We start from the raw sequence: 12,689 nt of genomic DNA, 5'->3' as shown, positions 1-12,689 counted from the left end.
CTGCACCTTACAGACAGGAGGTGCTGTAGATGGAGTAACAGGGAGGCACTAAGTAGAGGTCAAGGATTTTAATGAGCAGTGAAAAATGAAGTGTAACTAATCGTGTGTTTCTGTAAGAATAGGCATTTTCTTTCCAAGTGTGAATTGTGTTATATATATTTATATATAGAATACATATCTAAGTGCTATGCATACTCAAAAATTACACCTTCATAGGTGATTAAAAATGTCTTTCAAACACAAATTTTTTTTTTTCTCCTTCTCCCAACCATGATTTAACATGTGAAAAATCATCCTCATGTTTGAAACTATATTTCAAGGACCAGAACATCAAAAACGCAATTACTTTTTTTTTTTTTATCATAAATAATAAAGAGGACATTTAGTGAAGGATTCAAAATCCACTTTGTTGGCTTCACAATCCAGGAACCTCGTAGCAAAGTCGTGTACAAAACCGGCACGTTTTCCATCTCCAGTCCATTTGCTCATGTGGAATGAGAGGTGAAGTATGAATTTCCAAGCAAATTTCTCTGTTATAAAAATATACTCCTTTTTTTCTTTTTTTAAAATAATGTACTGAATATTTTAAGGTGAGACATTTCCCTATCAAGCTAAACAGCATGGCTGTTTCTTTTATAATAGAAAATATTATGTTTTTGAGGGAGCTTCAGCTCGAACACGCCATCAGTTTGACAAAGTCTAGCACCACTCAGCGCTCTCCCTCAGGAGGAAATATTACTCTCAAGTTTCTGTACCTTTTGCATAATCTATAGTGTTTTTAAGTATCCACTTAAAACTAGAATTACACACCTTACATAGGCCAACAAAAAAGGATGTTGCTCCTTCCAATGAAACATCGCTATGTCCAGGCAATCCCAAAGAAGGTTACAAAAATCTTTTAAACTACACTAATTCAAGATATATATATATACTTTAAAAAAAAGGAGAAAAAAAAAAAAAAAAAACAACGGTTCAGGCGAATGACTCCACATACCTGATTCTGTTCCCCACAGAGAAATTAAATACAAAAGCAAGAGCCGGAGAGAGTGAAATCCGAGTGAGGAGTACAAACAAAGTCGTAACATATAGGAGGCAACAAGTATGGGGAAATAAAACAAACAGGAAGACACGGATGCTACAAAGAAATTGCAAATATATATACAAGACCCTGTTTTCCTTGTGTGTGTCTGTATGTGTGTGTGTGTGTGTGTGTGTGTGTAGGTGTGTGTGTATGTGTGTGTGCGGAAAAGTGTCCGGATGTCCGTTTCTCAGTTCTCTCCACACACTGTTTGCGTTTGCCCGTTTATGTTTTTATTTCCAACTGTTTTTGTTTTTTTTTTTCCCTGTTGATTGCGGCGCCAGTTCAGCCGAAGAAGTCATTCCGGAGCCGAGGCAGAGGAGCCGCGCGGCACCTGGCCGAACGAGACCCCGGGTGTCGCACCCCCCCCACCTCGCCCGCTCTTCTCCCGGAGCTGTCACCAGATGACGCTGGATATGCTGGTCTCCCGCGGCAACAGCGGGAGCATTGCATTGTTGGTGTGCGACTCCTCCACGCTGGACTCGCGCGGCGGCTTGGCCTGCACCCGCTGTCCGTTGAGCAGAGTCATGGGGATGTTGCAGTAGGTATGCTGGCTGCCCAGGGAGGAGAGCGGGGGCAGGGTGCCCCCCTGCGGGACGTCGTACTCGTAGCTGCGGTAGTAATGTTTCTGCCGCATCTGGGTGTGGTAGGTGTTGTGGAAGGTGGAGCGCAGGTCCGGGTGCGCTGTCGCCATGGCGGTGGAGGTGGCGGCCGCCATAGAGATGGCAGAGACCGTCTGCAGCTCGCCGAAGGGGCCCTGCTCGCTCACGTCCAGCACCTGCTCGCGGGAGACGATGGGCTCCGTGCGTTTAAAGGGCATCTCGTACTGTAAATGTTTCCAGAACTTGGAGCTGAGCTTGTTGCTGCTGGGCCCGTGCCACTTGATGACCGTGAGCATCTTGATGGTGTGCTTGAGCGCCTCCACCTCCTGGTAGTTCATGATGCCCCGGAGCTCGGCGCACTCGATCAGGATCACCTTGATCTCGCCCGTCACCAGCATGTTGCGCAGACGCGTCTCCAGCTCGAAGATGCTCCAGCCCCGCCGCACCACGTAGCTCGGCGTCATGACAATGATGAGCCGCTTGCTCTGGTCCACGCAGCGCGCCACATCCTCAATGTAGGCTACGGGGGGGTGGGGGGTGAGGTGGGGGTGCAAGAGAAAGCAAACAATGAACGCGAGGGTGAGATCGGCTACCCACCAACCTCAGTATCTCAGTGTCATGATGAATGGGTTAATCGTGGTTTGTTTCTCTAACTAAGCTGCTACCAAAACTGCAAATATATTTAAAATTTAACTCGAAGACTGGATGTTATACCGCTGTGATGCACGCGGAGCAAAAACGAAAACGCTGCCGCTTTAATGCGTCCTTGGCCTGAACACGTTAACATCCTCAAGTTCTCGGAGACAGCGGCGTGAGTTTCAGCTGCTCCCGGTGTTTATGTACGAACGTAGGACGTGCAGCCGTGTTGCGGAACACGGACGAATGGGGAACGAAGGCAAGTGGCACAACAAGGACAAACACCAGATCGAACGATGATGCAAAACCAGAACTGCGGCTCCAGATTCCTAAAGTATAGCAGCTCTATGATCATTACATTTATTCGTTCAGCTGAAGGTTTTCTCCAAAGTGACTTAGAGTGTTAAGGTACTTACAATTATTTACTCATTTACACAGATAGCTAATTTTCCACTGGAGCAGTTCTTAGGGTAAATACCTGACTCAAGGGTACTACACCTGGAGGTGAGATTGAAACTTGCAACATTTTGGCTCCAATGGCATCGGTTCTAACCACTATGGTACCAGCTGCCCCTGACATCATCACTATTAAATGCCAAATAAAATGTAAAGAAGAACATTTACTATTTTCCTACTGCTCAGTGTGGCTGGACTCCGGTGGATCTATCAATGACATACTGTATATGGATATATATTTACAGTAGGTTATATTCCCTCTTTGTTTCCCTTCAAACTGCAGCTAGGGAAGGTAAAAAGGCTGACAGTGATCTTGCAGTGAGCCGTGCTGTAACAGAGCATGCTCCACACATCAACCAAATCTAGGGTCCACCCAGAGGCACCGGCCTGGAGCCAAGCAAGCTTTTACCGTCCTTTTACCCAGCGCAGCATGGGTGTGAAGGAGATATGCTACGTCTGTAATGGGCTCCGTCCTCATGAAAGGAGCCTTCAAACGCTGCCTGCTCTTCCAGGAAAGAGGACCCGTGTCCGTGTCTCCTCCCTAAACTCTCGGTGCTTTCCCCGTCCATGTCTGCAGCTCAACGCGTGTGGTCTTGCCAGGGGTGTCGTCACTCAGCACGGACCCGGAGAACAAAGGCGTCGGTGCACAGTGAAAAGCCAAATGTCGCCGTCTCCTCTCTAAGTGGGCCCTACACCGGCGAGACAGAGTGCACTCAACATGCTGTTCTCCTCTTTTACCCCGGTAGGGAACCTTTCTTCATAGGGCTGCTGTCTGTGGAGGGAGCACATTACGGCTGTTGATAGGAGCGGAGGAAGGCTGGGATAGAGTACCTCTAAGGAGTCTTGTATCATCCTGGAAATGATCATTGGTGAAACCTAAACATAAATATTTCAACATTCAAACTCGTATCAGAAGACTGCAACACGGCATCAGAGTAAAATCAAGGGGACCCAGAACACTGGCATAAACTATGCTGTTTCTTCTCCAGCTTTCTCCTCTTTGCCGCCGTTCCTCTTATCAACACTACCAGTTTATTCCAGTTTAATACGGGACTTGAAGCTATAGGGCTGAAGGAAGCTGTGCACATTCCGGATGTGCTCATTACCCTACATGTGTTTCCACTATGAATTTGGACAGTTAAGGTAACCCCAGTGATTCCCTCATGGTACGACTCGAGTAAAACGCTAAAATATACTAAGAATACTAGAAGATGGCATATTACAACTGGAGGAACACAAAATAAGACTCAACACTGCTCACATAATTAAAATTTTACATAAGAATATATTGGGGAAGCTGTTATTTGTTGGTAGTATCCAAGGTAAATATATCTTACCATATCTATATATGATAATATATCGTTCCTTTTTAGGTATGTATCTATAGCTACATGTCCCATATTATAACATGACAGTCCCCTGACAAAAAAACCCAGTAAACATCAGACACACAATGATTTATTTAAGCAACTTCACAAACACAACGATTTAAACAGGGCGATTCACACGAAGCAGGGCGGTGCGAAAAGGGGATGATGGTGAAACGGGAACAGGCAAACAGATCTCACGAGAAGAGAGCGCGACACACCAGCGAGAGAATGAAAGAAGAGCTACGTGGAGACAAACACGTTCACGGTGAGCTCATGAAAAGGCCGGGCGGCGAAACACTTCACAGTTTGTCAAGTCACAGTCAGAGAAAGTCGAAGGCTTTAGAAATCACTGCTTCGCATTCCGTCTCTGCTGGATCCTTCTGGGAGTTAACACATATACTTTTTCAATATATTTCTTAAATGATGGAAAAAAATATTTATAGAAGATCCAGGTGACAGTTTATTATTTTGTAAGCATTTCAGAATTACACAACCCTGAAGTCTGCATTCGACAGTTACACTGGTACACTGGCTCCTCGAGGATGAATTACACATTTTCGGCAGCACAAGCATTTTCCAGCATTTTATTTTTAACAGCATTTTCTTTATTTGTCTATGTACTGAAACGATTGTCTGGAGTAAGAGCAAATATGACTTGTATATGCGTGACCAACTGTTAGATGGCGGTAAAGTGCACCTGAACAGAACAGGGGTGTCGGACCAGAGAACAACTCACTTCCACAGGGTCATTAGCTCCCGTCTGCAGTTATGTGGTGATGACAAACGTTGCACGTCTATGCGATAACAGACACTGCATCGGAGTTTCTATTTTATTACATACATATTTCTATTTTCCGTAATTTAAAATTACTTTTAATGTAGCTCTAAAATTTTTAACAATTTTTTTCTTTTTTCAATCAGAGATTGTTGCAGAAGCAAATCAACAAATAAATCAAGGAATTAAGTATTATTATTATTTTTTATTATTATTATAGGGGGTGTGGTGGCGCAGTGGGTTGGACCGCAGTCCTGCTCTTCGGTGGGTCTGGGGTTCAAGTCCCGCTTGGGGTGCCTTGCGGCGGACTGGCGTCCCGTCCTGGGTGTGTCCCCTTCCCCCTCCGGCCTTACGCCCTGTGTTGCCGGGTAGGCTCTGGTTCCCCGTGACCCCGTAAGGGACAGGCGGTTCTGAAAATGTGTGTGTGTGTGTGTATTATTTTTTATTATTTTTTAAATTCATTTTTTTACCAGTTGTGACTTACTGGTGAAACTGTCTGGAGTTAGAATAAAGAACCATTACAAATGCAATTCCGGCCTGGTGTTTGTAATTTGAGAAGCCAGAGTACTGTGTTACTATGTACTATCTGTACTTGGATATATAAGTATGAAAATGTGGAAGAACTTGCACACAAACCAATAAACACAGTTTCACTGAAGACTGTTTTTTTTTTTTAACCCCACGTGAAATAATAATACTCCTACATGTATTATCTTCATTATATATATATATATATATTATTTCACTCACTTCTTGCATGCTCTCTTAAGGACATGTTAAAGTGTAAATGTTCACGCTCGATAACTTTGAGGTCATAACTGCTGAATAACGCATAAACTTTTCTGCAGCTAGTTATGTGATGTAAATGTTTGCCTAAAAAAAAACCGTGATTAGGAATTATCGATTATTTGGATAAACCTTCACGCAGCTACTCGTGTGATGATGTACAGTGGTTCATGCGGCGGAAAGCAACAAATTAACTGTGCTTTAGAACCACGCGTTGGCATCCAGGTCCCTCTCTCAGCTGATGTAATGCGCTCGTGTTTTTTTGCAAGACGTACATTGCTTTGGAGAAAAGAGTCTGCTAAATGAATAAATGTAAATGTCAATGTAAATCTAGGCAAGTAAATAATGTCAGAAGAGCTTGCATGCTGCCACCAGCACAATAACAGTGACGAGTGTGCAAATGCATGCCACAAGATACAGCAAAACATGCACACGCCACTGCGCTAGTGCGGACACGCAAGTCGCATGCCTCTTTTCAGAAATCACTCAGAGAAATATGCAGGAATGCAAAATGAGCACCTTCCACACCACATTCAGTTCATTAGCAATACAACATCACAGATGGCCTTCTGTCCGAAATGGATAATTAATCATTAAAAAGGTATTCGATGTCCCAGTAATTAGTACTTATTCCACATCACTGACTGCATTTGCTTCTACTGGTAATGGGAGTAGGTACAGGTACATTAATGCATTGTAATTAATTAATTTATTTCTTATTATTTCTTACCATGTGTTCATTGATTTATTGCTAATCTGTTGGTGCATCAAATGGGAACTTTTTTTTTTTTTTTTTGCCAAATTATACCACTAAAAGAGGCAATCTGAACAGAACTGGTGCTGTATATCATGAGCATTGAAGTGGGGGCTCTGAATCACTGTTTCTCATCCGCTTGGATGGACTGCAGCTAAACCCAAAACATCGCCATCATTTCTGTGACATTGCAACAAGATGTTGCATTGCTGCCGGTTTGGAGTAACAGAGCAACGGACGGATGATGCACGCCACACACAAAGCCTCCAGCATTTGTCGCACAGAACCAAGCGTGCAGGATTTACACAGACATACACGCGGTACTCACTTCCTGTTGGGATCAAGTCCCTGTCTGGAATGAAGAGTTTATACCCATAATGCTTTTCCAGGACGTCAGGAAGGATCTCCAGGGCGAAGCGTTCTTCTTCCCGGGTCTCCTGATTCCACTGGTCGGGGTCCACCTTGGTGTAGGACAGATACGCATCGTAGTCCTTGTTTTCTGAGGATGGCAGAAGAATACCCCGCGTCACCATTACAAGTGTGGAAGGAGTAAACATTCAGAAAGTCCCGAATGGGTGCGAGTGTACGTACGTGTATGTGTGTGTGTGCGTCTGTCTGTCTGTCTTATACTCACAGAAGAACAACACATAAAATTAATGTGTCTCCTTCTACACCAAAGCAAGCCTATTTAACATATGGTCATCGCCTCTTCTTAATTTAATGAGCTTTGCAAAGATTTTGATGCGGCATGGCAATGAAAGTGGCAACAGTAACTTTAAACCACAGTGGAAACGTTGTTGTGCTATTGTTTACATAGAAGATACTTATCCAAAGGGACTTTCATGCCTTAGCTTTTCCCATATCCATTGTTATAGCTGTATTTCTCTTTTTTATACTTATTTTGCAAAGATACACAATGAAAGGGTCCCTATCGGTGGAAAGTCTGGTTCCTTAACCGCTACAAATCTAATTCATGTCAGCAATGGGAGGACCTGTTCTATCCAGAATGCCACTTGCTATAATAACGTGATAATGATGGTTTGTCTGTGAATGCAAATGTTTTGTAAGGAGGGGATGGTCCCCGGGAGCTGTTATTGAACCTGAGGTTAGCATACAGCAGGGGGTAACCGTTTTCTCCCAAAGCCCGCTAATGCCTCAAATATGGGTATCGAGTGGAACCAGCATGAGCCATCGATCCCTGAACTTTCCAGAAAGGCTCATGTCACATGGCCCAGACAGCACAAAGTGGATGTGCAGGGCAGGGGGGCTTTCAGCAGACCGCCCCCCCATGTTTCGCCCATCCATGCTTCCCATGTGGCAGGCGTGGCTAAAGCACAGGGTGTCGGTCACATTCAGCACCGTGTTGGAACTCCGGAAGAAAAAGGCCAAATCGTTTTCCACAAGCCGCACGGGGTGCTTGGACAAGTACTGCGCTCATGAAATACGCCGGCAATGTTTTCCAAGGCCACAAAATGTAAAAACCATAAATGATACACCAACATCGACATAAGTTCAGCATAGATTCAAATGTGATGCACAGGTTGATAAAGTAGTGGGGAAAAAAAAAAAAAAAGGAATGTGATGTGTCATGTTCCTCTTGGTTTTTTAGCCCACTGGGGACTGGTTCTGATTCTGGAGTGCTAAACAGACTCAGAAAACAAACGGCACAGAGCGAAAAGGGAAGAGGCAGCTGAAAAGTGAAGCGAGGCCGAGAGAAACCCAGAGGAGGTCAGGTGTATTGCGAGTTCGGAAATCCCTGTTCCGGAGGATGCTGTTTTGGAAACGCGATTACAAAGCATTGTGGATTAATTCTTGTGTCGGAAACCCTCTGTCCTTAGGCAAGGAGTTTAGTGATATTGATCCAGCAAAAACACAGCAGCATTATAATACTTACATAATACACACTTTTAAATGTAAGCATTTTATGTTCCCATAGTTGAGATTAAATTATTCATTATGCTCAATGCATGCATTATGCATGTAGGCTCTGTTTATTATCGAGAATGTATCATCTTTTGGAGGTACAATCATTTAACTGACACAGATCACCAGCACTGTAGCTTTTTGATGGTCATTTTGGAGACTCATGCACACAGCAGATGCCCAGAATGCTGGACCAGTGATATCTGGACTGTGTTAATGTAGTAAGAATACCCTTCTACATGAATGGGTAACTCATCGCAAAGATGATTTTCTCTTATATTGTAATTCGCCTTAGATAAAGGAGTTAGCTAAATAAACGTTAGTGACAATTATAATTACAATGTCAGTGAGGTCCAGACTCTACCACCCTGTGATATCAACCTGGCAGCGTTCAAGAGGTCCTGTGTTTCTCATCAAATCTTTGGCTAACCACCATACTGAGGGGGAAAGAGATACATCGAAACCAATGGACAGCTAAAGAGTGAAGGGCACTGGGTTTTTGAACGTGATCAACAATGCATGGCCACAGGAAGCAAAAGAATCAATGGCGTAAACGGGATCACTGAAGCATTGGTCGATTTTGGCCCGGCAGGGGCCTAGTTAAGGTATCTCAGGTCATCATTCCACAAGCACAAAATGATCACAGTAAGATAGTACCCAAACACAAACAATCTTTCAACTTGGTCTGTCTGAAAAAACATCAACTTTGTCCAAACTTCCCCCAAAAAAAACCAAAATTCAACAGTGGACAAAAGAGCAATACAAGAATCTGATACAGTCCTGCTATTTGCCCAATTACAAAGCGTTTGGTCTCTTATTGAGGTTTGAATTAAGTCAAGAACCAGGTGAAATATATGACTGAGAGGGGAAAAAAAAATAATGGGACTGTAGAGAGGAGGTGGTGGGGTCAGCAATGGCTTTCCTGTTGTAGACAAAACCACAGTAATATTTCAGTTAGTCTAACTATACCAATAGGTAACAGCACAGGGGATGAAGGCAGTCACCTACTGTATATTATAAGCCGCTTATGAATTACATTAGAATTAAGCTTTAGACAAGTGACTTGCGACCAAACAGATGACCAAGGGAAAACTGAGAAAACATTAATATATTGGGGACTGGTTGGGGGTTGGTGCTGCTAGAGAGCCGGGTGGCCTTCCCTTCTTTAGGGACACCCCCAGGTCGCTCAGCCAGCTTGCGGCTCCAACTTTGGTCCTGCCTTTGCTGAGCTCCACAGTCTGAGGGTCTTGTTCAAAAATAGGGTAGATTATTCTGCCCCACCATGTGTATGTTACTCATGCTGTCCTATGAAATAGGGGGAACGGTGCCCTCACGGCATCTGTGTGTCCAGGTACATTTCATTCCCATTCTGGTGCCAGTTGCCAGGCAATGTCACCCCGAGTGAAGGAAAGCAAATTATAAACACCTCGCTCTCAAAGCGAGAGCAAAATGAACATTGCTCTCAGAAGATGGCGGAGTTCCATTACTGCACGAAAAACGTGATTGATGGTGGTTTTTAATGGATTAAAGCAAAGAGAGAAGCCCCGAACCCAACTCAAGGGCTGTGCTGAGAATCTGCGGGAAACTGCCCACAACGCTCTGCGCAATAAGCCGCAGAGCTGGTAAGATAAAACAAAAAGAGCAATTTCCCCAAAGGGCTTCAAAACACACCACAGTGCATCTCCTTCAGGTAAACCCATCAGCGCATGCATGTATGGAGTGCGACGCCAAGAGAAAGAGCGGGAAGGAGACGAGTGCCAGGTTTTGGCGCCAGGTCATGCCCAGGCCGTGCCACCTAAAGCCTCTCAGACCGTGAAGATCAGCAGGACCAGTTGGACAACAGAGTGCCCTGTGGACCACGTTCAGGACCAAGTACAGTTACAGAACCTGGACACGAATCAAGGTCAGAAGGAGGACTTGAAGACTGCTGATTAAGAGAAACCCCGCAGCCCACACACCTTTAACAAGTGCATTTAGCGTGTTCACTTAATCATTACATAGACACACACCTTTCCAAACCCCAATAGTTCTCCAGCAGACAGGTGATTTTTCTTGTATTGCATAGGACAACCCATACATAAAACAGGAAAGCGCACTGAAGATCTGACAGCCTAAAAACCAAAAAACCTATTCTCAACCCATGAAGCAATTTTTCTCTTCCAGCAAATGATGGCGTGCTCTTCAGAGTAGCCCAATTACAGTAAAACTGACTGAAAAGGGAACATGGAAAAATGCAGCGTTAACATTTGCTTCTGGCAGAATGACAACGTCATCCATCGCATTGGGGGAAAAAAAAACTACATTCAGGCATCTCACGCTGATTTACAGTTTAAATTTACATTTATTCATTTAGCAGATACTTTTCTGTAAAATAACTAACAATGAATACTACGTGGTATTAGCTGACACTTTCCTCATTCAGGTGACTTACAGCGCAAGACATACTGCAGTAAACTACTCATCTATACACCAGAGCAACACTCACACACACATACTCTCTCTCTCTCTCTCTCTCTCTCTCAGAAACAACACACAGGCTACCTGCAATTGAGATTCACTGAATCACTTGAAACAGGTTTTTCGAGAGTGGGAAGAAACCAGAGCACCTGGAGGAAAGCCACACGAACATGAAGAAAACATTCACACATTCATTCAACTCCATACAGACTGAGTGGGGTTGGAGCCCACATCCTCTCACACCTTCCAGAGGCTGTGAGACAACAGCAGGATGGGAGCAGTGAACTTGGTATGAAATATTGCTCCTGTTTCTTTAAAGATACAGGGAATTGAGAAAAAATAATCTTCTGCAGCAAAGAATCAGAGATCTGTGGGGTGGGAGAAAGGGGAGTAGGTGGGGGGTGAAACTGGGAGGTGGAATAATTATCGGCGGTACCTTGACATTTCTGCATTTCAGTGGGTCTTGCAGGACTTGAACCGAACCGCATTACACATTGGGTCAGGCCTCTGCCTCGCACCTCTATACCCCCCACATGGCACCCTCAGAATCCCTCCTCGACCCAGGGGAAGATCAGAAACTCATATGTTATGTCTGCCCACATGCACATCCAAAGGCGATTCACATAACCCCGAGCATTACTCAGGAAATGTACAAAAATATTTAAACATAAGTACATGGTTTAAAATCTATATATAAATGGACTCAAAAGAACCTAAATATATAAAACATATCCTGATAAGCCACATCCTCTATAAATCAGCTTTTACTTATTGCAGAAAGTGCTCTGCTGCATGCAGAAGATCTGTGAGTTCACCAACCAGGATAGAACACACTTTGTCCAAGACCATCGGAAAAGATGTTCCACAAGCATCCAATGATGACTTGGAAGTACTTTCTTGAAATTAATTTTGATCCAGCTGCATGGGAGTCCTCACTTGGTCAGACCAGAATGTTCTATGTAACATTTTATAATACGGCATATGTTAATGATCTGTTTGTAAATGATGTTTTCTATTTTCTCATTTCTAGCACAGAGTTCGCAGCACTGAACACCTTTGTCTTCCAGAAACCGGAAGCACAGTAACTTCTCCTTAAAGCCTCCGTCCGATGTCCACTGATATATGCGCAAATGTCAAGAGCGTTACATAAAAATACAGTGTTCAAGTGTTGTGAGGTGCCAATTATAATTGCAGGGTTTTCTGAAGAGTCACGGTGATCCAGAGCCTATCCCAGAGGGAACTGTGCTGGGCCCCTCAGGCCGTACCCTAGATGGGGTGCCAGTCCATCGCAGGGTGCACGTTGCATTTTATCTTCATGAAGTGTTCTTGGAATACAATGGAGTGACATCAAGATGAGATGTTCTCCAGGTCCTGTCAAGGATCCAGTGATGGGGCTGAGGAGCCACCTGCCATTGGGCTATGGGGAATGTGTCGGAGAAAGTCTGCCAGCAGCCTTGGCTAATCATTGAAACTGATCCCCTTAAAGAGGGAGCAAATTGAAAAACTATTTCCTTCCTCCTGTGCTTCCTTGCCTGGCACAATTAAAGGAGACAATTGCTCCTTGTCATTAAGTTCAAAGCTTAAGCCTCAGTCTCCAAAGCGGCCGCTTCTGCCCTCCGTTTAATCTGCCAGGGAACCACATCCATTATTGTGAAGCCCCTCTCCTGGGCCTTGGCCCGACACAACCGGTAATGACTTTCATAGGAGCCCCTGATTTATCAACCATCAAGTAAGGTCCGTCCTCCCAAACCCCAATCTCTTTCAAACATCAACGTTTGCAAGGGATGGATTGGCCACTTGGAAACCGTAAACAGAAAAATACCCTTGCCAGTGACACTTTCTCCAGAGGGCT

The 12,689-nt window shown here is 44.2% G+C and overlaps 1 protein-coding gene across 1 annotated transcript in view; it reads right to left on the bottom strand.

Moving 5' to 3' along the window:
- Positions 1-1,180: 1,180 nt before the first annotated feature.
- The window catches only part of LOC108933094 (interleukin-1 receptor accessory protein-like 1), a 207,846-nt gene continuing 196,337 nt past the window's right edge, over positions 1,181-12,689 (bottom strand). Inside the window, exons 9-10 of the mRNA XM_029251473.1 lie at positions 6,786-6,956; positions 1,181-2,200 (exon numbers count right to left, since the gene is read on the bottom strand). Coding sequence (XP_029107306.1) covers positions 1,476-2,200; positions 6,786-6,956 — 896 coding nt within the window. The 3' untranslated portion in view covers positions 1,181-1,475. The remainder of the gene's footprint in view (positions 2,201-6,785; positions 6,957-12,689) is intronic.

The sequence above is a fragment of the Scleropages formosus genome, chromosome 1 (assembly GCF_900964775.1).
Source record: "Scleropages formosus chromosome 1, fSclFor1.1, whole genome shotgun sequence".
In the NCBI taxonomy this organism is placed as follows: domain Eukaryota; kingdom Metazoa; phylum Chordata; class Actinopteri; order Osteoglossiformes; family Osteoglossidae; genus Scleropages; species Scleropages formosus.
This window is presented reverse-complemented; position numbering and strand designations above follow the sequence as displayed.